The 24,738-nt window shown below is 50.0% G+C and overlaps 1 protein-coding gene across 3 annotated transcripts in view; it reads right to left on the bottom strand.

Moving 5' to 3' along the window:
• The window catches only part of LOC135219422 (uncharacterized), a 286,479-nt gene that overhangs the window by 190,394 nt on the left and 71,347 nt on the right, over positions 1 to 24,738 (bottom strand). For all 3 annotated transcript variants that reach the window (XM_064256193.1, XM_064256191.1, XM_064256192.1), the window contains exon 2: positions 6,748 to 7,832. In XM_064256193.1, coding sequence (XP_064112263.1) covers positions 6,748 to 7,823 — 1,076 coding nt within the window. In that variant the 5' untranslated portion in view covers positions 7,824 to 7,832. The remainder of the gene's footprint in view (positions 1 to 6,747; positions 7,833 to 24,738) is intronic.

The following is a 24,738-nucleotide window of genomic DNA, read 5'->3' as shown; positions in this document are numbered from 1 at the left end:
GGCGGACCTCTCTCAAGAGGCCGTAACAAGCAGCCACCACGGGTCCCAAGGAAAAGGTGTCCAAGGACCTGTGGGTGATATCCCGAAGGTAAAAAGAAGTGAAGGTGGTCTGGTTGGCCCAAACCCCTGCCTTCAGTACCTGTGCCAGGGAGTTCTTGCGGAACACAAGTGTTGGACCAATACCTCTGACTTCGTGGGCTCTCGGACGAAGGGTACGGGTGTCATCACTGTCAGCTGTCTCGTAAGCCCTCCTGATCACCTCACGCAGCCAGAAAGAAAGTGTGTTCTTGGAAACCTCTTTCTTGGTAACCCCGGTGCTAACAAAGAGGCGTCGACACTCAGGCCTGAGGTGCCGAGTTCTCTTCAGATAGCACCGTAGCGCCCTCACAGGCCAAAGCAGCATCTCATCCGCATCATTATCGGTGAAATCCTTCAGGGAGGGGATCGTGAAGGACTCGAACCGGTCGTCAGGGACCGAAGGATTCTGAGTCTTCGCTACGAAGTTCGGAACGAAATTGAGCGTCACAGATCCCCATCCCCTGGAATGCTTAACGTTGAAGGAAAGACCATGAAGTTCGCCTATTCTCTTCGCCGATGTCAGGGCCAGCAAGAAGAGGGTCTTAAATTAGGTCAGATCCCTGTCTGACGACTCTCGGAGCGGCTCGAAAGGTCTGCGAGTCAAACTTCTAAGGACGAGAGTCACTTCCCACCCCAGGGGCCTGAGTCCCCTGGGTGGGCAAGACCTCTCGAAGCTCTTCATCAGGAGGGAGATATCGAAAGAAGAGGAGCTATCCACACCTCACAATTTAAGGACTAAGGCCAGGGCGACTCTGTAGCCCTTAATTGCGGAGACGGAGAGGAGCTTCTCTCGGCAAAGAAAGACGAGGAAATCCGCTACCTGCTGAAGAGAGGCTCTGAGAGGAGAGAGACCCCGTCCACGACACAGATGACGGACCACCTCCCCTGGTAGACAGCCGCAGAGGACTGTCTAAGGTATGCGGCCATCTCTGTCGCTGCGCTGCGAGAAAAGCCTCTCACTCGAAAGAGATGGTGGATATAAGCCAGCCGTGAAGACACAGGGACTCGACGGATCGGTGGTATTCCACGTGTGGCTGGCACACAAGGTTGTGCCAGGGGGAAATCTCTCTCGGCTCTCCGGCAACCAGAGCCAGCAGGTCCAGATACCAAACGGCTTGAGGTTGTTTGGACGCCACCAGGATCATCCGAAGGTTCGCAGTGATCAGTGCCCTGCTGATCACTTTGCGAATCAGACAGAACGGGGGAAGGCGTAGACAAAGAGGTTGTCCCACGGATGCAGAAGGGCGTCCTTTGCGGCTGCCCATTGGTCCGGCACAATCGAGTAGAAAACCTGGAGTTTTCTGTTGTGCCGGGTGGCGAACAAATCCCCGACTGGACGCCCCCACAGGTTGAACAGCCTTTCCGTCATGTCTGGGTGAAGGGGCCACTCGGTTCCTATCACCTGATCCCGACGACTGAGCTTGTCGGCTACCACATTCCTCTTGCCTGGAATGTAGCAAGCCGAAAACTCTATTGAGTGTGCCGCGGCCCACTCATGCACCTGCAGCGTCAAATGGTGCAACAGGAGGGACACTAGGCCCCCCCCTGTTTGTTGACGTATGCCACTACTGTGGTGTTGTCGCACAACGCCACCGAGTGTCCCACCAGACGGTCCCGGAACTCTAGGAGAGCAAGGAACGCTGCCTTGAGCTCCAGGACATTAATATGAAGGTGCTTGTTGTGATGGTCCCACACACCTGCAGTGATCAACTCCTCCAGGTGTGCGCCCCATCCCTCGGTTGATGCGTCCGAGAAGAGAAAAGCATCTCCGGGGGGGGGGTGCGAAGAGGCACTCCTCTTACGAGGTTCCTGTCGCCCAGCCACCAGGCTAGGTCCTGCCTCACCTCCTCCGTGAGGGACACGGGGAAGAAGGGAGGGTCCCTTGCCTATGACCAACACCCCTTGAGTCTCCACTGAAGAGACCGCATGTGAAGACGCCAGTGAGGGACTAGCTTCTCGAGAGACGACAGGTGCCCGATCACGACTTGCCACTGCTGAGCCGGTTGCTCCTGTCGAGACTAGAACCGTCTTACTGCCTCCCTGAATCTGCTGATCCCCGAATCTGCGGGGATGACTCGCCCTGCTACCGTGTCGATCAGCATGCCCAGGTACTTCATCCTCTGCTTGGGTTCGAGCTCTGACTTCTCGTGATTCACCACGATTCCCAGTTCACGGTAGAATTCGAGGAGTCGATCTCTGTCCTGCAGCAACTGCAAGCGGGAGCTCGCCAGGACTAACCAATCGTCGAGATACCTCAGAAGACGTATCCCTACCAAGTGGGCCCAAGCAGACACCAGCGTGAACACTCGCGTGAACACCTGTGGGCGGTTGAGAGACCGAAACAAAGTGCCCATAACTGGTACACCGTCCCGTCGAGGATGAAGTGGAGGTACTTCCTGGAGGATTGATAGACAGGTATCTGGGAAATACGCGTCCTTCAAATCTACAGAAAGCATGAAGTCGTTCTCCCTGATGGAATTGAGCACCAACCGTGCAGTTTCCATCGTGAACCGAGTCTGGCGAACAAATCGGTTCAAGGGAGAGAGATATATCACCGGGCACCAGCCCCCCGTAGACTTCTCCACATGGAAGAGGCGGCTGTAGAAGCCCGGCGACTGATCCTGAACGACTTCCACAGCTTGTTTGCTCAGCATGGCTTCTACTTCCTGCCGAAACATCACGTCCTTGGTCGAGCCAGGAGCGTAAGTTTGGAGATGGACCGGGTTGGAGGTGAGGGGTGGCCGAGACTCAAAGGGTAGTAAAAATCCCTCCCGAAGGACGTTTACTATCCAGGTCTCCGCACCGTAGCGCTGCCATGTTGCCCAATGGCTCGCCAAGCAACCCCTCCTTCCGGCAGCAGGTGAGGGGGAACGCCATCCCTAGCATTTCCCACCTATCTTCAACTTCTTCTTACCTGAACCCCTCGTGAGGAGGAGGGCTTGGAGGAGGGCTGGTGACGGTCGCCCCTAGAAGAAGTTGAAGGCAGAGCCTTTCCTTTGGGCTTCGACGATACGATCGTCTTGGTTGCAGAGGAAGCGCTAACCAAACTCGAGGCTGCCCAGACGCCTTTGAGACTGCCTGGTGTACTAAACAGTCACTGTCATCAGTGCGCTGTATTTCCACCGCAGCGTCCACCATCTCTCCCGGGAAGAGAGAGAAGCAGCTCCGCACTGGTCCGTTGCGAAGACCCTGAGCCGCCTCACGCCCGGCCGCCCTGGCCACTCGGGTGACAACAGCGTCTCTACGCCGGAGAACCAGGTTGGCCCACAGGTTGGCCGTCTGGTGGGCCAGGTAGGCAATAGCCCTACCCCCAGACTGGCACAGTCTCACGAAAGCCGGGTCTCCTTCAGGAGTGATATTCCCTTAGGAGGCCACGGTTTTTGACACTGTGAGGGACCACAGGTCGAGCCATGAGACTGCTTGGAAGGCTGCCATTGCGGTAGACTCCAAGGCAAGTGCCTCCTGCTGTGAGAACCAGAGGTTCTCCGACAGGAGCTGCGGCAGACACCCCCGGAGTTAGCCTGGCTAGCTCCGGGTTAACCTGTTTGGGCGGCAGAGGGTCCTCCGAAGGATGTAAAAGCGCCTCTGTCGCGGTAGAGGTGGAGGAAGGAGCTTAGCGGACCTACTGAACCGAAGTGAACCCTCCTGTCTGGAGATGAGAGCGTCCACCTGGCCCAGCATGCTGTCAGTCGAAGCTGATCGCGGCAGACCCACCGCCGTCCTGGGTTCCTTCTTAGGTCCCCAGAACGCCTCGGTAGGTGGGAACAGCGATCCTTCTCTGAGGTCGTTGTGCTGACGGATCAGCGCAATCACCTCCGCGAATGACCTCTGGATCTCGGGAGTGACTGCATCCTGTGGAGACGGACTGTCAAGCCCTTCCAATGAGAATGCCTCCCGAGAGCCTCCTCCTTCCACAGGAGGAACCACTAGACCCCTCCTGATCTCCTCCTACCGCTTGCGCGTACGACCTGGTTGGTCCGAGGACCGTGCCAGGTTCGTAGGGCGTCGTGGCGGGATCACGAGGGGCGCGTGCTTCGTGATCGCTCCTGATCACCTCGCTCTTCCCGATAAAGCCCGAGGAAGTTGAAGGGATCGGAGAGGCAGACCTGACGCTCCTCCCGCGCCCACTGGCAGAGCCGGTGTGCTGAGGGGGTTGCAGGCGATCGGTCTGCAGGCCTGGTCGAACGGCTCTCCCGGGGAGAACGGCTGGACCGAGGACAGCGGCGACGGTCCCGAGCATCAGAAGAGCTGCTGCTGGTTCCCCTCTCCGCCCGGTCCCAGTAGGAGCGGCGGTCAGGGGACCTGCAGAGTCCTCTGTCGCGATGGGAGCGAGGCCTATCCTCACGGCGCGTCACGCCGCCTGGACCAGCCGGGGCTGGTTCAGGCGACCGAGGGGACTGCTTCCTTGCCTTAGGCCGCGAGCGGTCTGGGACCGTTGCGTTGCCCTGGGTACCAGCGCGTCGCCACAAGAGCGATCGCTGGTCTGGTGAGAGTCGCCTGAGCGACTCCCTCCAGTCTTCCGTCCCGTGCTTGGATCCTGGCGCCGAGAGAACCCGGATGCCTGGGTCTTGGTTGTCCGGTCACCCGCAGGTGAGCGAAAACTCGGTGACTCTCACGAACAAGAGGCCGAGACGGTACCTGGCGTCGGGGCAGAACCTCTGGCGCCAGGTGAGGAAGTTTTGGTGCTAGCCGACACTCCTCCGGTCCCCGTCTTCTTCTTCCTCGCGGAAGAGGAGACAGGCCCCGTTCCCGAAGGAACAGGAGGACCAACGGAAGTCCCAACCGTCCCGCCGGAGCGAGACAGACCCTTAGAAGTTTTGGCACGAGACTTCTTAGGGGGGGAGAAGGCAGCCTTCTCCTTCGGCTTGGGGGCCTTAGAAGTTGAAGGGGAAGCGGCGGCAGGCGACGACGAAGAAGAAGACGAAGACGAGACTTTCCTCCTCTTCCTCTTCATCAACTTCTCAGCACCACCATCAGGTCTTCCATCCAGGACGGAGCCAGGGCAGTTGCTGAAGCAACAGGGCCAGACAGCACCTGTCCGGAAGGATCTGGGGTGGGAGCAGCAACACCACAAGCAGGAATGACGGCGGCAGGAACTGGTATCAAGGCTGGAGCGGCATCGAAATCAGAAACAGGAGGCGGGGCAGGAACCGGCAGCATCCCTGCACAGGAGGTAGGTCTAGTGGTGAGCTCTTGTAACACCGGAAGTCCGGGGCTGCGGCAGGAGCGGAGAAACCAGGAGGGGGCGTAGCAACGGGCAAGGAAACCTCCGGCAGCGGAGCCTGCACAGCGGCTGTCGGGGTCACCATGGCTACGTGCTGCGTATACACCAGGTGAGGCGGTGCAGCGTAGCCCGGCGTGGATACCGTCGTGGTAGCCGTGGTGGTAGGCCCGTGCGTGACCGGCGTAGTCCCTCTCGCCAGATGACTAAGCAGCCCCTGGACCGTCAGTGTCCCTTGCAGCCCCAGCGAGTACCATGCCCTGCCGAGATCGTCGCCTGTGATCAGCACATCTGAGGGAGGGAAAGTCGGGTAGATCAGTGGGGGGTTCCCCCTCGCCCGGGGGGGATAGTTCCCAGCCCGAGCAAACGGAGGACCCTGAGTACAACTGGATGTCGGGGTATCTCTCCCCCCTCCTCTACGCTCGAATGATCGAGGGAGGAGAGGGAGCGAGAAACCTCCCCCAAAGCCCCAAAGGGGAAGGAGCCATATGAGGGAGCTGAGCCGGAGGGAGAAAGGAGGAGGACAAATCAGTGACCAAGGGCATAGCCGGGGAGTCCTCTGACGACTCCTTAGCCGGCAGCGCTCCCACTGCGCCTCCGACCAAAAGATACATGTATCAGAAGTCTCGGCGCGAGAGCATTCACACCCTTGACACCGAGCACAAAAATCATGAGGATCTACCTCCACGGAAGAGCGGAAAGCCCCACACTTACGGCCCCCAATACCCGGCCATAGTCTACGGTTGATTGGGGGGCTCTTGGTTAGTAATTTCCATAATAAAATTAAAAGTAAAACAGACACGCACTTACTTTTGTACTTGCAACACATACAAGTAAAAGAAAAATTGAGAAAGCCTTCACGCAGTGAAGAAAACAAAGCATACGACAGAAGCGGGCAGAGAGACGAAGAGCAGCACGTCCATCCACCAGCACGGCCGAAAGCAAAGTGGCTCTTTGCCTCGCAGTCGAGCATACCTCTTAACTGCCGGACAAGTAGTTAACTACCGAACCCCTTGTTCAAAAGGCTTACGACCGGTTCAGTTGCCGCTAAGTACCTTCCTATTGTAAAGGACCCAATGGTTTGTGTACCGTATCAGAACAACTACAAATCAGATGTCAGATGCCACAGATTCCTTGCATTTACTTTTTCTTATTACTTTTAACCAGCTTCCAGCCAATGCCAGAAGATTTATCCTCCTGTTAAGACCACAAGTTTGTTAGCTATGAAAAATACAAATTAATAAAAAATTTGTCATACTGAAATTATATTTAGTAGCAAAGTATGTTCCACATAATTTGGTAATGGGTTACCCATTGCAACTGAAAAAGTAGCTCATCCCAAAATACAAAAGTAGATGGCAACAATTTTCTAAAAATCTTACACTTTCAAACTTATGTAGTTAAACAATATCCTATCTGAAGCAGATTTTTGTCCAAACAAAACTTACCTTGTAAGTACAATATGCGCATCATCCTTAATTACCAATGTCTGAGACTCAATCAAAGACTTTACTTGTTCAACGATGACTTCCTCGGTTAAAACAGGTCCACTCTTAGCTACAAGTCTAATTTCTGCCAAAGGTTTTGCATTTTCATGGAAACCACTTTCAGGTATAACAGTCTCATTAACACTACCAAATGCATCTTCACTTATTTGTACTAGTGGTTCCTGCTTCCAAGGAACTTCAGGTTCATGTATCCCCAATGCAGGTTCTGCTTTTCCTTGATCTTGGTTTACTTGTACTTCATGATCAGCCTTTCTAAGTTCTGTATGGTCTACTTTTTGGTTTCTAATCAGTTTTCTTTCATGCTGAACTCCCATTTCTGATGTCTCTCTGTTACAGGACCTTTTGTTGGTCTTGCACAAATACCTTTCATGTCTGTTAGTTCCCAATAAATTACCACTCGGATCCGACTGACTTTGTACTATGGGATGAACTGAAATACTAGTTCTTTTAACAACGTTATGGCTGGACTTAACTTTTGTTTGGAGTCTTCTATGCACCACAACATTTTCTGTCCCAAGGAAATTTTTTTCTGACCTGGAATCAACTTGATTTAAATTTAAGGTTCTTTCAATTTTACTTTCCTTATTAACACTATGAGACGAAACACTCACTTTTCTATTTTCACTGGGGGACTTTCTGGAGACATTTTTATATGACCTTGCCTCACTATTTTTTGATGTCCATGCATAAGGAAGTGAAGTAACATCTTGTGGTCTCCCTTGTCTGACACTGCTAACAACATTTTTTACTACATCATCTAAACTTGTTATAACTTCTTTAGATGGCTGAATACAAGTAAAGGAGTCTTCATTCCCACGTAATAAAATATAATAACTCTTGTGATCTGGCCCAATAACAGGACGGATCTGAGACAGAGTTTTCTCAACGTCATCCTTAGCATCATGACTTGTCCCTGAGGCAGCTATCTTGTTAGCAGAGGTCTCAGCAGCACTAGCTCCATTTCGACTGTTTTGACGCTTTCTTGAGAGGATGGAAATTCTTTCCCTCCATTTCATTTTCAAGACCTGAAAGAAAGTAAATGTAAGTCTTTCACATAGCCTGATGTATTGTGAATTAAATTTTCTAAAGTACCAAGATGTTTAACTAAAAATAATACAAACAATATTTGCTAAAAAATACCTCAAGACAACAAGCAGAAAAATTAGCCCAAGCATATTAAAGTATACTTCATCAACACTGAATAATTTATCCAGACCTCTAAACCATAACCTAACTCTCATGGGACTACCATAAAGGATCTGTTCTTAAATAAGTAAAAATTGAAATAAGGAAAAATGACAAATTTTCTAAGACAATTTGTATTTTTCATAGCTACAAACCTGAGGTCTTAACAATAGGATAATTTCTAGCGCCTAGCTGGATTCAGTTAAATCGCAGATGAAATCAAGGAACCTTGTGAGATCTGGCAACGCGTGCATATATCGGGTGAAGTGGTCAATGACCACGCACCCACACCACAGCATAAGTCTTTCCCAACTCAGGATGTCTTAGTAAGACAGAGGGGCAGCTAGAGGTGGGCAGTACAATGTTAAGACCTCAGGTTTGTAGCTATGAAAAATGCAAATTGTCTAAGAAAATTTGTCATTTGTTCATACGCAAACAACGCTTTGGTCTTAACAATAGGATAGACTTATACAGTGGACCCCCCGTATTCGCGTTCTCCAGATTCGCGGACTCACACATTCACGGATTTCTCTCGGGAACGTTTCCCTGCATTATTCGCGGAAAATTCGCGCATTCGCGATATTTTTCTATGGTAAATATCCACAAATTCCTGGTTTTTTTGATGAATTTCATCATAAAATGCACTTTTTGTGATAAAACTATTAAAAAAACCATGTATGAACATTTTTAGTAGGTTTTTCTTGAGTTTTAACTAACAAAATAGGCTGTTTTTAGCATTTTCATAAAGGTTCCAAAAATTCGCGGGTTCTAACTATTCACGGGGGGGTCTGGTACGCATCCCCCGCGAATACGGGGGGAATACTGTACTTGGAGGGAGTTACAGATATCCTAAACCAGCTGGGGGTCTACCTACCAGTCCAGCTCCAGAAGAAATCATTTCCAGAGAGGGACTGATGCCCATGGGAAGCTAGATACACTGATATCTAATCACTCAAGACACTGAGCGATGTACAATGATATATGGGAGAATCATTGCATAGGGAATTAAAGAGAAACTTTGACTGTCCAGTAACAAACCAACACACCAGGGTTTGTTACCATTCCCTATTCCCCCTTGCCACGGAGCAGAGAATATGCTACTGAATAGAGGGTTGGTTATTTGCATACCAAGCAACCAAACTATCAATATGACTACCTTACCTGTATCAGACCAGTCCATCAAATGACGTGTCTATTCCTCAACCCGCCCGAAGGAAGAAGGAAAGGTACACGAGAAAGAAAGAGACCAGCCAACTCACTCATTCTCTCATCCACACAATCATCTTATTAAGATACAAATGTGCCCTGTTCAGGGCAATGATGAGTTACACAATCTGTTGGGCATCCAACACAGGAACCAGGGAAAACATGTCCATAGATCTGTGGGCAACATCCTCAAGATAGAAAGAGGTGAACATGGACTGGCGTAACCAAGTACCAGTGCTCAGCCCTCTTGTGTACAGCCAAGTTCTTTTTGAAAGCCAGAGAGGGACCAATACCCCTAATGTCATGTGTTCTAGCCTGCACAGATGTGGCAGCAGAATCATCAAGAGTCAGTATGCCTGTCTGATGGCTTCCCTGTGCTAACAAAAAGTCTAAGGCAGCTTGGCCTAAGGTACTGTGTCCTTTAAAGATAGCAATGCAGAGCCCTGACAGGACACAACAAAAGCTCTTGAGCATCACCTCCCACGAAGTCATTCAGTGATGGAATAGAAAAGGAGGTGAACCTATCATCGTGCACCGAGGGATTCTGGGTCTTGGTCACGAATTCTGGGACAATTTCGAAGGACACTAACCCCCAACCCCTGGTGTGCTTCACATCGTAGCTCAGACCAAGAAGCTCCCCCACTCTCTTTGAAGATGCCAAGGCCAGGAGGAAAACTGTCTTGAGCATCAAGTTCCTGTCAGATAAGCGACGCAAAGGCTCATATGAAACTTCTCAGAACCAAGGAAATACCCCATGTCGGAGGCTTTAGCTCCCTAGGAGAACTTGATTGCTCAAACCCCTTAACTAGCAAGGAAAGTTCCCAGGATGAGATGTCGATACCTCTAAGGTGTAACACTACATTCAGGGCCGCCCTGTAGCCTCCAATGGCAGAAACGGACGAACGTTTCTCATCTCTGGGGAAGGGTGAATAGTCTGCTATGTGCTGAATAGAGGTTCCCAGTAGAGAAAAACCCAGTTTACGACACCAATCACAGTAGAATACCCATTTACCTTGGTAAACTGTAGAGGTTGACCTTCTGAGACTGCTGGGCATATGCCCTGCTGTTCTCTGAGAAAAGCCTCTAGCTCGGAGGAGATACATGATAGCCTCCAACCGTGAAGAGAGGGATTCTACCGACTGGCGGAACCTTTCTGCATGCGGCTGACACAGGAGATGCCGCCAAGGGGGAATTTCCCTCGGAACCTCTGACAATGACAGCTGATCTGGAAACCATACCGCCTGAGACTACAGAGGGGATACCAAAGTTATCCTGAGACCCTGCGAACTCATCAGCCTGTTCAGAACCTGATGGATCAAACAAAACGGAGAGAAGGCATACCACTCCAGGGAGGTTGGAAAGCGTCCTCTGCTAATGCTAAAGGATCTGGAACCATAGAACAGAATAACTCCAGTTTCCTGTTGAACCGGGTCGCAAAAAGGTCCAGCATGGGTCTCCCCCAAACCTGGAAGAGCTTGTCTGCTACTACCTGATGAAGGGACCACTCTGTGCCTAGATCTAACCCCGACGACTGAGTTTGTCTGCGACCACATTCCGTTTGCCTGGGATATACCTGGCTGAGAGCTCTACTGAATTGCTGACTGCCCACTGGTTAACCTCAACGGTCAAGGTGTGAAGTTGACATGAAACCAGGACTCCTTGCTTGTTCACATAAGCGACCTCCGTGATGATGTCCAACATGAGAATGACAGAATGACCCTCTACTTTCTCCCAAAACTCCTTCAGACCCAGAAAGGCTGCTGTTTGTCCTCCAAGTTCCAAATGCTTGAGGCAATGAGGCCACCTAAATGAGGCCCCCAACCTGCGAGGGAGGTGTCTGAAAACTGAAGAAAGTTCGGTAGGGGAGAACGCAGAGGAACACCCTTCAAAAGATTTCGGTCGTCCAACCACCAACAAAGGTCTTCTCTCACTTCCAGAGACAGAGGAACCTTTAACAGGGGTGAGTCCCCTGCCAAAGACCAGAACTCCCCCAGCCTCCATTGTAGAGACCGAAGATGAAGATGCCCATGAGGGACCAGCTTCTCCAGGGAAGACAAAACTCCCAGAAGAACCTGCCACTGATGAGCTGACTGATGTCGTTCCAACAGGAAGTCATGCGCCACCACTTGCAACTTCTCCAACCTCTGATCTGACGGGAAAACTCTTGCAACTGCCATATCAATGGCCATGCCCAGGCAGAGAATCCATTGACTGGGTACAAGGTTTAACTTTTCCTGGTTGACCACTGCCCAGTTCCAGACAAAACCGAAGCAGACAATCTCCGTCCTGCAGCAGCTTTTCCCTGGAACCTGCCAAGACCAAGCAATCGTCGAGGTACCTCAGCAAATGGATCCCTGACCATGGGCCCAACTTAAGATGAGAGAGAAGACCCTTGTGAACACTTGAGGGGCTGTGGTCAGCCCGAAGCACAGGACTTTAAACTCAAAGACCTTGTCTCCGAGGGAGAAGTGAAGGAATCCTGGACGTCGCATGAATAGGGATCTGGAAGTATGCGTCCCTCAAGTCTATCGACAGCATGAAGTTGCCTTCCCTCACAGCTGCCAACACTGAACGCACAGTCTCCACCTTGAACCTTGTCTTCCTGATGAAGTGATTCAAAGTGGATAAGTCAATCACTGGTCTCCAACCTCCAGACGCCTTGGGCATCAAGATGCGACTGTAAAACCCCAGAGACGGACGCACCACATCCTCTATCGCATCCTTGTCCAGCATCTTCTGCACTTCCTCCCGGAGAGCCAGGAACTTCAGAGACTCTGGAGGATACACCCTCCTGAGCAGCGGCTTTTCCGAGAGAGGGACAGAGAAGTTGAATAGCAGTAAATACTCCACCCGAAGGACAACTTCTACCCACCTCTCCGCCCCATAACTCTGCCACTTGGCCCAATGGCCCGCCAGGCAACCCCCACTCCTGGCACAGGAGAGGGAGAGGTGCCTAATCTACCGACAACCCCCCTTAACTCTGCCCCTTCTCAGCTTAAAGGAATGGGAGCGAAAGGGACGTTGGTCCTCTGACCTAGGCTGGGACAAATGGGGAGGCCCTGCTGAAACCGAACTCCTTGACGGCCTACCAGGCAACAACCTTCATGACTGCTGCTGGGCAGGGGGAGGGGGAGGAGCCAGACGTCTCCGAAGATGAGACTGGTGCACTAATCTGTGTTTGGTGTCAGCACGGCACCGTTCTATCGCATCCTCCAGCTCGGTCCGTGGGAACAGAAATTGTGATTCCAAAAGATCTCCATTCCTCAATGCCAGCAAGGACCCAGGGTCAACTGATCTTTCCATCCTGGATAAATCCGCATATCTTCTAATCAAGAGAAGGTTAGCCCCTAAATTAACAATGAGGTGAGCAAGATACGAAAACGCCTAGTCTCCAGACTGCAACAAACTGGCAAGAGAGGAAGCTCTCACCAACCCCTCTGGGGACCTGTCAGAAGCTATATTGGCAATGACCGCCGACCAGAAGTCCAGCCAAGAAACTTTGCAACATGGAGGCTGCCGTAGACTCCAACACCGAGGCATCCTGTGGAGACAAGGACGGAGCAACCGACCTCACCTGCTCCGAAGTCAATCCCGGCTTCAAACGAAAGATGTCCGGGTTAAGATGACACGACATCAAATATGCAGAGTTTGTAGCATAGTACTTCCTATGCCTTGTGAGAGGTAAGAGTAACTATTTGGCAGAGCCCCTAGAGCGAAGCAAACTATCCCAATCTGAAACAAGAGGCATTAACCTTATGCAAGACCGACTGGACATGCCCCGAAGTTGCAACGATGACTTGGGATCCTGAGTAGCTCCCAGCAAGGCTTCCAAGCAGGAAGGAGTGAAAGACGACCAAGCCTGAGTCCTACTCTCCAAATTGTTGAACCCACTAATGAGAATGACAACTTCTCTAAAGGAAGACCAAAAACTCTTGCATGTCTCCTTCCTCCTGCTCCGGCAACGAAGACCGACGACGAGAAGGATGTGCAGACTTATTTACAGTGCCTTCCTCGTGTAAATTAACAGATGAACCAGCAGCCAAACAGCCCGAAACACCAACTTACCTGTCTGGGCTGGATCTAAGCGCCAATTCCTGCAACGAACTAACCACAACACTAGGGACATCACTATGCACTATCCCAACAGATGACTCTCTAACATGGCTGCGCATGAGCATGTGTGGGGAAGATGTACGAATGTGCATTGGTGAGGAGTCTCGAACACTCGAGATAAGAATGAGAATCCCTCAGAGTCAAACTCCTGGGAGTACCAGGGAGAGGGGCAGGCAAACTCCTGATGCACCAACTCTGCGCTCACAACCTTCGACCTCTTGAAAGGCGCCTTGAGATCCTTACAGTGATGAATAGGCCCTGGAGAAGGAGAAGCGGAAGCACCGGCAACATGTGCATGAACGAGGGAGGTTGCAACACGCTTGCGACTCGATGCAGAGGACGAAGCGGCCACTGCAGCTTGCACAGGGGAAGAAACACTAACTCTCTCAGTAACACCCACACTTGCAGGAACACTGGTGTGCTGCTCCTCACTTGCAGACGAAGAAAGGGCAAAGTCCTTAGCCTTCCAACGTTTGATATGCCGACGCGGCAGAGATGGTGGAGAAGGAGAGGAAGACAGCACTGTCTATTTACATAATCTCTTCACAGGAGGCGGGGGCAACGCAACACATTTGCTTCCAGTCCTCCCAGCTGACATGGCAGCAAACTTATTTTCTGAAACAGAGTCCAAACTCTTAAGAACCGCCTGGCATAAAGACTCAGATGGATCAACAAGAGAAGGAGAAGACAACATGGAAGGGAGACGCAGCAAACTGGATGGCAGAGATGATTTCACGGCAGCAAACAATGACAACACAGACGAGTGAGGCAGCGCAGTGGAGACAACTGGGAGTGACATCATAAGCGGCGATGACATCAAGGCTTCCCTTCCATCCGAACGGGAAGCAGATGCCATGGCTTCCCTCTGACTCGAAGAAGTGACAATCATCACTGGCGGAGCAATACAATATGGCTGACCTCGGCTACCCACAAAGACCAGGCCAGGAGGAGGGAGGGCCTGGACAGCATGAGGAGGGGGGGGGGGGGGTAGCAAGCATCCAAGAAGTGCGTCAGCAAACCCTCCAAGGAGGATGGACCCTGTGTAGCCCAAGCGTCACCCAAAATGCCGCCATTTGGACACCTCCGACTCTGAAATAAAAGACATTTGACGAAAAAGCATCCGCCCTCTCGGGAATGAAATTAACTCCCAAGGAAGAGGGGGCGACATTACATAAATCAGCCTGAGGGCCTCCCAATACTTCCAACGATGAATCGATGGGAGAAAAAGAGGGGGACAAAGGCACAATACTAACATGGGGTGTGGCAGCAGCAGGAGACGAAGCATCGGGATAAGAAGAAAATCCCCTCCCACGAAGGAAGAGTAGAAACCCTACAATGCTCCCTCTTACTATAAAATAACTTCCACTGCTCTCTAGGCCACGCACGGCATTCCTTGCAGGGATTCGTTATTGTACAAACGTTAGAACGGCACCAACTACAAATGACGTGTGGATCCGTCGCAGCCGAAGCCAAAAAACGAGAACACAGAAAAATGTTATTGTTATAATACAATTAAGTTTGTTCATACTTACCTGACAGATATATATATAGCTGTATTTTCTGACGTCCGACAGAATTTCAAAACTCGCGGCACACGTAGTGGGCGGCCAGGTGGTAGTACCCATTCCCGCCGCAGGGCGGCGGATATCAGGAACCATTCCCATTTTCTGTTCATATTTTATTCATGACCCTTGTCTCCTGAGGGGAGGAGGGTGGGCACTCTAATTATATATATCTGCCAGGTAAGTATGAACAAACTTAATTGTATTATAACAATAACATTTTGTTCATGAAACTTACCTGTCAGATATATATATAGCTGAATCCCACCTTCGGATGGTGGGGTAGAGACAGAATAGGATTTTTAGGAAACTTAAATTAAGTAAAAGATTTACTTCTTGGTTCCTTACCTGATAGCAAAGTAGACTCTGTGATTACTGTCACTTAAGCCTGCTTCTGCTTTTATCAGAGTTGCCAGCCAGGTGTGGACCTGTAGTGCTGGTGCACTCTGGATGCTCTGTCAACGGGGACGTGACCTCAATGTGACAAGACCATCTAGCCAAACATATGGCAGTAACACAGCAACCGACCACCACCTGACCAACTAACCAAAAAACCCTGACAGTTAAACTAAAGAATGGGAGATTTCCACAGAAGATCTCACCATCAACCAAAAACACAATAAAAAACTAACCTAAACTAAGCTAAGGGATAGGGCGAGAGCTACCTTCAGCCCCCAAAACTGTGTCTGCCGAAATGTAAGGCCCCAAAGAACTACAGTTCTCGTAAATCGTTCTCACATCCCGGAGGTAATGTGAGGCGAATATGGAATTGCTCCTCCAAAAGGTGCTATCAAGGATATCTTTGATAGACATATTCCTTTGGAAGGCAAGAGAAGTAGCTACGGCTCTGACTTCGTGAGCTTTCACTTTAAAGAGGCTCAAATCAGTCTTCTGGCAAGATGAATGAGCCTCTTTAATGACGTCCCTCAAGAAGAAAGCAACAGCATTCTTTGACAACGGCAAATCTGGTCTCTTCACCGAGCACCAGAGATTACCTGAGGGACCTCTTATCTCTTTAGTTCTATTAACATAGAACTTGAGAGCCCTGACAGGGCACAGGGCTCTCTCTGGTTCTTGACCCACGAGACCCGACATACCTTTGATTTCAAAGCTCCTCGGCCAAGGATTAGACGGGTTCTCGTTTTTTGCCAAGAAAGACGGGCTCAACGAGCAGACAGCGTTGTCCCCCTTGAAGCCCACTAGGCTACTGAACGCTTGGATTTCACTAACTCTCTTCGCCGTCGCCAGAGAAGCTAGGAAAAGCGCTTTCTCGTCAAGTCCCTTAGAGAAGCTTCATGGAGAGGCTCAAAGGGACTTAGCATTAGATGTTTCAAAACCACATCGAGATTCCATGAGGGTGGTCTTGCCTGTGGAATCTTGGAGGTTTCGAACGACCTTAAGAGATCGTGTAGATCCTTATTGTCGGAGAGGTCCAGTCCTCTGTGGCGAAAAACGGCAGACAACATACTCCTATACCTTTAATTGTAGGAACTGCCATTTCTGCACATTTCTTAAATAGAGTAAGAAATCTGCTATCTGGTTCACAGATGTCGTGGAAGAGGAAATTCCTTCCTTTTTGCACCATGTCCTGAAGGAGGCCCACTTAGACTGGTAGACAGCTCTTGAAGAGGCTCTTCGAGCATTAGCGATTGCTCTCGCAGCTGCCTTTGAAAAGCCTCTCGCTCTGGCCAACTTTTCGATAGTCTGAACGCAGTCAGAGCCAGAGCGGAGAGGTTTTGGTGATACCTTTTGAAGTGAGGCTGTCTGAGTAGATCTCTCCTCCAGGGCAACGTTCTTGGGAAGTCCACAAGGAAAGTCATGACCTCTGTGAACCACTCTCTTGCTGGCCACATCGGGGCAATCAGAGTCAACCTTGTCCCTTCTGAAGCTGCGAACTTCCTCATGACCTCCCCCATGATCTTGAATGGGGGAAAGGCGTAAAGATCCAGGTCTGTCCAGTTCCAGAGCAAAGCGTCCACCGCAATTGCCCCTGGATCCAGAACCGGGGAGCAATACAGAGAAAGCCTCTTCGTCCTTGACGTAGCGAACAGGTCGACTAGAGGACGTCCCCACAATCTCCATAATTGTTGACAGACTTCCTGGTGCAAGGTCCATTCTGTTGGCAGAATCTGATTTCGTCGACTGAGAAGGTCCGCCCTGACATTCTGAAACCCTGCCACGAATCTCGTCAGGATCTTGATGTGCCTTGCGTCTGCCTTTTTTCTTTAAATTATTTTGTAAGTGAGGGGGGGGGATAGCAGAACTTCCCTCGCAAGGAGAAAAAGGGATCTGGAGTGAGTTCCTCCCTGATTCTTTAGATATGCAAGGGCTGTGGTACTGTCTGAGTTGACTTGAACGACCTTGCTTGACAGTTTGTCTTCGAAGAACTGCAGCGACAGGAATATCGCTGCCAGTTCCTTTACATTGATGTGCCAGGCTACCTGTTCCCCTCTCCAGGAGCCTGACACTTCCTCCCCCCTAGTGTTGCTCCCCAACCGGAAATGGAAGCGTCTGAGAACAACACTAGGTCGGGGCTCAGAAGATTTAGGGAGAAGCCCTCTCGCAACTTCTGAGGGTCGAGCCACCATCTTAAGTGGTCTTTTACTTTGTTTGAGATCCTTAGGATCGCATTCAGGTCCTCCTTCGACTTCCATTCTTCCGCAAGGAAAAATTGAAGAGGCCTGAGGTGCAGTCCTCCCAGTGAGACAAACTTTTCCAGCGAGGAAATGGTGCCCAGCAGACTCATCCACTCCCTCACCGAACAAGCTTCTCTCTCTAGGAAGGCTGCGACTTTCTCTAAACCCAGCCGCTGACGTTCCTGGGATGGAAACGCCCGAAAAGCCACTGAATCCATCTGAATCCCCAGATACACATGGACTGTGTCGGGGTCAGATGGCGACTTTTCAGAGTTGACCAAAAGACCAGAGATTTTGCTAGGGCTAATGTCAACTGAAGGTCCTTCAGACATTTTCGTCTCGACGACGCTCTGATCAGCCAATCATCGAGGTAGAGGGATATCCTGATCCCTGAAGAATGGAGCTACTTCGCTACATTCCTCATTATCATTGTAAAAACCATCGGGGGGCCGTGCTGAGACCGAAACAAAGGGCTCTGAATTGCCAAACCCTGTTGTCTAAGACGAATCTCAGGTACTTCCTTGAAAGAGGGTGGACGGGGATGTGAAAGTACGCGTCCTGCAGGTCCAGACACACCATCCAGTCGCCAGGTCTCAAGGCTCCTAGCACCGACTGAGGCGTCTCCATTTTGAACTTGATCTCTCCACAAAAGATTGAGCCTGCTCACATCCAGGACTGGGCGCCAACGACGAGACTGCTTCGGTACCAGGAAAATCCTGTTGTAGAAGCCCAGTGACCCCAGGTCCAAGACTTGCTCCACCGCTCTTTTTTCGACCATCTGGTCTAAAAGATCAAAAAGGATACTTTTCTTCTCTCCCTGATAAGACGGAGAGAGGTCTCTGGGAGTTGATGTTAAAGGAGGAGGATGTAAAAAGGGGATCTTGTACCCCTGCTCTACTACGATCTTGAGAGTCCAAGGATCCGCCCCTCTCTGCCTCCATGCCTCCGCAAAGAACTTCAGCCTGGCCCCGACTGGCGTCTGAAGGACAAGATCTTCATTTGGTGGATTTCGGTTTAAATGAAGCTCTTCCTCTCGAAAACCTCTCCCTCGAGGAGCTGCTCTCGAGGGGGGTGCCCCGCGAAAGAGTTTGACTTTCTTCGGGGGTTTTACCGAATGAAGATGTGGAAGGAACTGCCTGGGCGTCTTGAAGACTGTACCAAGAGGTCCTGGGTCGCCTTCTCCTGCAAACTCGTTGCAAGATCCTTTACCATAGCCTGGGGGAAGAGATGGTCCGAAAGAGGCGCAAAGAGCAATTCCGCTTTCTGAGCGGGAGAAACCGACTTCGCGGTAAAATTACATACAAGAGCTCTTTTCTTTAGGAAAGCCGTTCCAAAATGAGAAACTAGCTCTTCCGAACCATCCCTGACGGCCTTGTCCATACACGACAACACGCTGGACAGCTCCCCCAGACTGAGAGAATCAGGACTTCTAGACTGAAGGTCCAAACTCCCAAGCCCAGTCTAAGAAATTAAAGACACTCAAAGTGCGCAGCAGTCCCTTCAAGTGGTGGTCCGTCTCCACAGGAGTCCAGGACACCTTAGCAGACATAAGAGGGACCTCCTCTGAGCGTCCACTAAACTGGAGAAGTCCCCAAGAGCGGACGAAGGAACCTTACTCCACGTCCTCCTTGGTTTCATACCAAATTCTCCTTTCCCGGAGAGTCTAGAGGGAGGAAGGGCGAAAGTGGTCTTGCCCTGGTCCTTTCTTCGAGACATAAAATCTTGTAGCTTCTTGAAAGCCCTCTTGGTTGAAAGCGACGTCTTCATTTCGACGAACTGAGGGTCTTAACAGACTTAGAAGACGAAAGTTGAGAGGGAGGAGACCTAGGGGCTGCCGGCTGAAACTTATCCCCGAAGGATGAACGTAACAGCCGCACAAGAACCTTATAGTCCGAGACAGCTGAAGCTACAGGAGGTTCTTCTTCGACTGAACTCCCTGGACTACTAAGTTCCCCTTCCTCCCTAAGAGGAACTGGAGAACGTCCATCCGGAGAGGGCGTACGTCCAGCAGTCTCAGGCCTGAACAAAGACTTCCGTTGATTGGAAGTCCCCGCTTCAGGTACGGAATCGCCCTTACGACGATCCTTTGAAGGACGGACATCCTGCGAACGTAGCGCGTCCTTTTGAAGCAAACGAACTGTCTTACCAGACACGTCCCTACGAGAGGAAGCGCGAGCTTCCTGACGAGAGGCGCCAAAAGCGTCCTGCTTAGCCAAGCAAGCGTCCTGCTGAGCGTCCTCAAAAGCGTCCTGCCTCGTCCGAAAAGCGTCCTGCTTCGAACGGCGAGCGTCCTGCCGAGAGCGCAAAGCGTCCTGCTTCGAACGGCGAGCGTCCTCAAACGCGCCCTGCCGAGAGCGCAAAGCGTCCTGCTTCGAACGACGAGCGTCCTGCCGAGCGTCCTCCACAGCGTGAGCGAAAGATCTACTCGGAAGAACGAGAACGGTGACGATCCGGAGGTGGAGAGAGAGACGAACGAGACGAAAGAGAATGAGACTGCTTCGTCCTCTTGACGGGCAGCCTAACATCCCTTTCTCCGCTTAGGCTCGACTGCTGCTGGGCGAGTCCTTTGAGCCATGAGAGACGTAATCTGGTCCTGAAGGGACACAAGGATATCCTTTGTAGGTGACCGAAGGAGCAGAATGAAGGGGAGGCAGGTACTGACCCTGTGAGAAGGGAATGGGGCGAGGGGGAGGGGACGGCCTCCTTCCTTCTAGCAGGTACAGCCTACCTGCATCTCAGGTGAACACGCCTGTGCGTGGAAACCAACGTCCTCGTCGGTTGAGACTCTACCTCTCTTCTGAGGAGGAAAGCGTCATACGCGTCCTCTGACAAAGTGGCGACATAGGACGGGAAGCGTCCTCAAAACGAAAAGTCCTTTTCAACGGACGCGAGTCTCTCCGAGCGCTCCACCCCTTGCGCGGGGAGGACGCTTCGGAGGACGAAAAGCAATCCTTCAGGACGCGCTCGTGCGCGTCTTGGCAGCTGGGACTTAGCAACAAGGCCTGCCGAAGGGACGCCAGATCGGTGGGGAGTCCCCCGTAACCCTCTTGCGGGGCTTTCGACATACCCACTCCCTGAGTCCTGGGAGTCCGATAGAGGTCTAGGCCTAGAGGCATTATGGGGCCGATCTGACGCCCCCTCAACAACACTAGGGGCACTATCACAAACTTTCACAGGGCCAGTTTCTAAGGCCAACACTTTCGATTCAAGAGTGCGAATAGACTCAAGAATCAGAGAAAGGGTGTTACCTTCTCCAGACACAGCACTAGGGCCCGAAGGCAACAAAACAGGATTAGGTTGAACAAAATCTACCGGTGTTAGAGGAGGAGAAATGTTACATTCCTTACCTTTTGTAGAACTGCTCTTGGAGGAAGACCTCCTGACTCTATCGCGCTCCAATTTACGTCGATAGGTCTCATACATCTTCCATTTATCATCTGACAAATCCTTGCATTCATTGCACCGATCATCAACCAAGCAAACATGCCCCCTGCATTCCATACAAACTGTGTGAGGATCAACTGAAGGTTTAAGAAGCCTCACCTTACATTCACTCCTCACACACACTCTGAAACTCCCAGTACTTGATCCCGACATCATGTACACAGAAAAGCCAATCCAAAATAAAAAACCAATCCACTATTACACGTGCCAATCCAACAATCCAGAAGTCGATACCAAAAGTCAATCCAGATAATTTAAAGCGAGATAAATCAAAAATCCTAGACGGAGGTACTGCAAACAGTTGTTTCCAGCACCGGCGACAGAAAAAATATGAACAGAAAATGGGAATGGTTCCTGATATCCGCCTCCCAGCGGCGGGAATGGGTACTACCACCTGGCCGCCCACTACGTGTGCCGCGAGTTTTGAAATTCTGTCGGACGTCAGAAAATACAGCTATATATATATCTGACAGGTAAGTTTCATGAACAAACCTGGAGTTCCGGGGAACACACATTGATGAGGCTGAGAAGGAGCAGAAGCAGCCATAACATCAACGTGCGCGTGTGCTTGTGCTAAACTGGGTAAAGGCCGAGAGAGGTCAACCACAACTCTTGTCCAGGTGGTTTTAAGAAAGACTGACGCTGTGGCGTGGGTGCGTGGTCCTTGACTACTCTTCACCCGATATACACATGCACTGCCAGATCTCACAAGATTCCTTGCTTTCATCTGCGATTTAACAATAGGATAATTTCTAGGCACTAGAAATTATCATATTGTTAACACCGAAGGTTTGTTAGCGTATGAACAAAATGCAAGTTGAGAAGTCGGGAGAGAGGAGACTAAAAACATAGGATAAAGAGTAAAAGGCAGACGGCAATGCAGCTCAGAGCTGATGAAACACTGCACAGAATCTTCACTGCAGTCCACATACATGACAGGCAGTAATCCTCCACATGGAATAATTATAGACATAAATTTTTCATAATAAAACTAATATTGTAATACTTATCTGAATACCGGAATTAGCCCTGGTCACTGACCAGTCCGAACTAAATCCCCATAAATTTACCCATAAAGTGGGTAGTTAACTGTCAGCGCTACCAACGCTGCAACTGCAAATATCAGCCAACAGAGGCCGACATCCCCAATCAAAATTGAAGTGGAGAGGAGGGTGGGAATCATTCAGGTGTTCAAGTAAGTATTACGATATTAGTTTTATTATGAAAACTTCATGTTGCAATACACTTCCTGAACACCTGAATTAGCCCGATTAACAACATTTAAGGGGGTGGGATCAATCTAATTCAGCCCAACCTGTCAACGGAGCATAAGCAGGTAACTCATTATCAACCTAGTATGTGTAAATTCATGTGCCCTCTCCTATTTATCTAACTCGGTAGGTGAGGATGCTTGCAGAGAAAGTACCCCAATGTCAGTGTTGAGTGTTGGAGGAAAAGCAAATTTCCTCACCTAGTTATCCAACTCGGTAGGTGAGGACACTCACAGATGAAGTACCCCAACGTTGAGTCTAAGGTACCGCCCGAGTCTGAAGAACCTCCCATGTAATATTCTATACCTCTCATGTATGGAGGGGAAACGGTGAACCTCCCATGTGGCTATGCAGCCTCTCATATATGGAGAAGTTGAGTGTGCAGGACCTTTGACTTCTCTACTGCTCAACGACGCAGATGGCTTTGCTGAAGAAGGTCAAGTTATTCTAACATGACCATCAGGATATACGTACCTAACTTCAAAGATCTAAAAGAACAATAACTCAGTCTACATCCTGACCAACAGAGACTTTTAAGTTCATTTAGACTATTACTGACTACCTAAACCCCCAACACCCTAATGATACAAACCTAAATATAAATTGAGTTGGCTGCAACAAAAGGACCCAGCGAGTAACCTTTCTCTGAATAAAACTGTAAATCCCTAAGGTAGAGCATCGTGAAACCCGACACCAACTCCCAAGTAGTAGTCTCGAAGATTGCCGACATCAAAAAATTCCTCCAGAAAGCCGAAGGAGTAGCCATCCCTGTTACTATGGACCCTTGGACGCGAAGAACAAGTTGAGGGCTACGAAAGCGATGAAGAACCATCCGACGCTTGAGTAACAACCTCTTGCAGGAAGAAACTAATGGCCTTTTGGAAATGAAACAAGATAGACACCTTGCAGAAGCAAATAAGGTTCTCGGACGAGGTAAAAGTTTCTCAGTATGTACTTGACTAATAAACTCCGAGAGCTCGAACCGGACACAGCAGCATACGATATCTATCACCTGTTACAGAATCATCCAACGATGCTGCTGCGACTCCATTCATGACGACGACACAAAATTTACTACTGAGGAGACATCATGCTCTCTAAAACTGTTGGAGTGCCAGAGGCACCGTCAGCAGAAACTTCTTATGAATGTCCGCATGGTGAGTTGGTAGACAATTAAAAGAAAGAAGTCTTTCTTCTTGACAAAGAACATTGTACAGCCAGCCAAAATGTTAGCCTGCTATGCCAACCCCATCGAAACCGAAGTGGTGAGGTTGTCATACCATTCAGGAATGGAGGGAGTATACCCACCATGTTTGAGAAAGCCCCATCACTCAGACTATGTCCGCATAGAGTGGGACAAGGCCTCCTACTGGCTCCTAAATGTCTTCCAAACACAAGCCTCACGAGATGTAACCCTTCGCAAACAAATTGACGAAAGCACCCCAGAGAGAAGAGCCTCAACAGATTCGTTGAGTGAAACTTAAACTGGTAGAAGGGTTACCCGCTCTCCCATAGAATCCCTTCCGATTAGGAAGCAAGGTTGAATCCTGTCTACCTGATCGAGTAAGTGATGCTAACCTAGAGCCCCTCTGCCCTGAAGCCTGCTCTACTCAGACAAACCAGACCAGGTTACTTGATGTTTGAAAGACTACTGATTTAGAATACATTTCAAACATTGCTTGCTTTGGTTGTGTAGGTTCCTCAGGAGCCTGGATTGCGGATAGATAGAATGGATAAAATCCACCATCCGCTCATACACGCTTGCATTCGCTTGAGAAAAACCACCTCTTATACCAACTACTCTTCTTCAATATAACAATTTGTTGAAAATTGTGTTTTTCCTAACTATACAAACCTGAGGTCCTTTAACAATAAAAATATACTTTCAGCGTAGCTGGAATTACGGCCGTTGAATCATGAACAAGGTGGTTAGGCAGTAACTACTGTGGGGCAGGCCAGATGTAAACACTCCACTTTGCCTTTCGGCCCAGGTTCAGATTGAGGGGTGGCATGAGGTGGGCATATTTGTTAAAGGACCTCAGGTTTGTATAGTTAGGAAAAATGTTATTGTTATAATACAATTAAGTTTGTTCATACTTACCTGGCAGATATATATATAGCTGTATTCTCCGAAGTCCGACAGAATTTCAAAACTCGCGGCACACGCAGTGGGCGGCCAGGTGGTAGTACCCATTCCCGCCGCTGGGAGGCGGATATCAGGAACCATTCCCATTTTCTATTCATATTTTATCAGTGCCACTGTCTCCTGAGGGGAGGTGGGTGGGCACTTAATTATATATATCTGCCAGGTAAGTATGAACAAACTTAATTGTATTATAACAATAACATTTTGTTCATGAGACTTACTTGGCAGATATATATATAGCTGAATCCCACCTTCGGATGGTGGGAAGAGACAGAATAGGATTTGTAGGAAACTTAAATTAAGTAGATGATATACACCTTGGTTCCTCACCTGTTAGCAAAGTAGACTCTGTGATTACTGTCACTACA

This window comes from Macrobrachium nipponense, chromosome 1 (assembly GCF_015104395.2).
Source record: "Macrobrachium nipponense isolate FS-2020 chromosome 1, ASM1510439v2, whole genome shotgun sequence".
Lineage (NCBI taxonomy): Eukaryota > Metazoa > Arthropoda > Malacostraca > Decapoda > Palaemonidae > Macrobrachium > Macrobrachium nipponense.
This window is presented reverse-complemented; position numbering and strand designations above follow the sequence as displayed.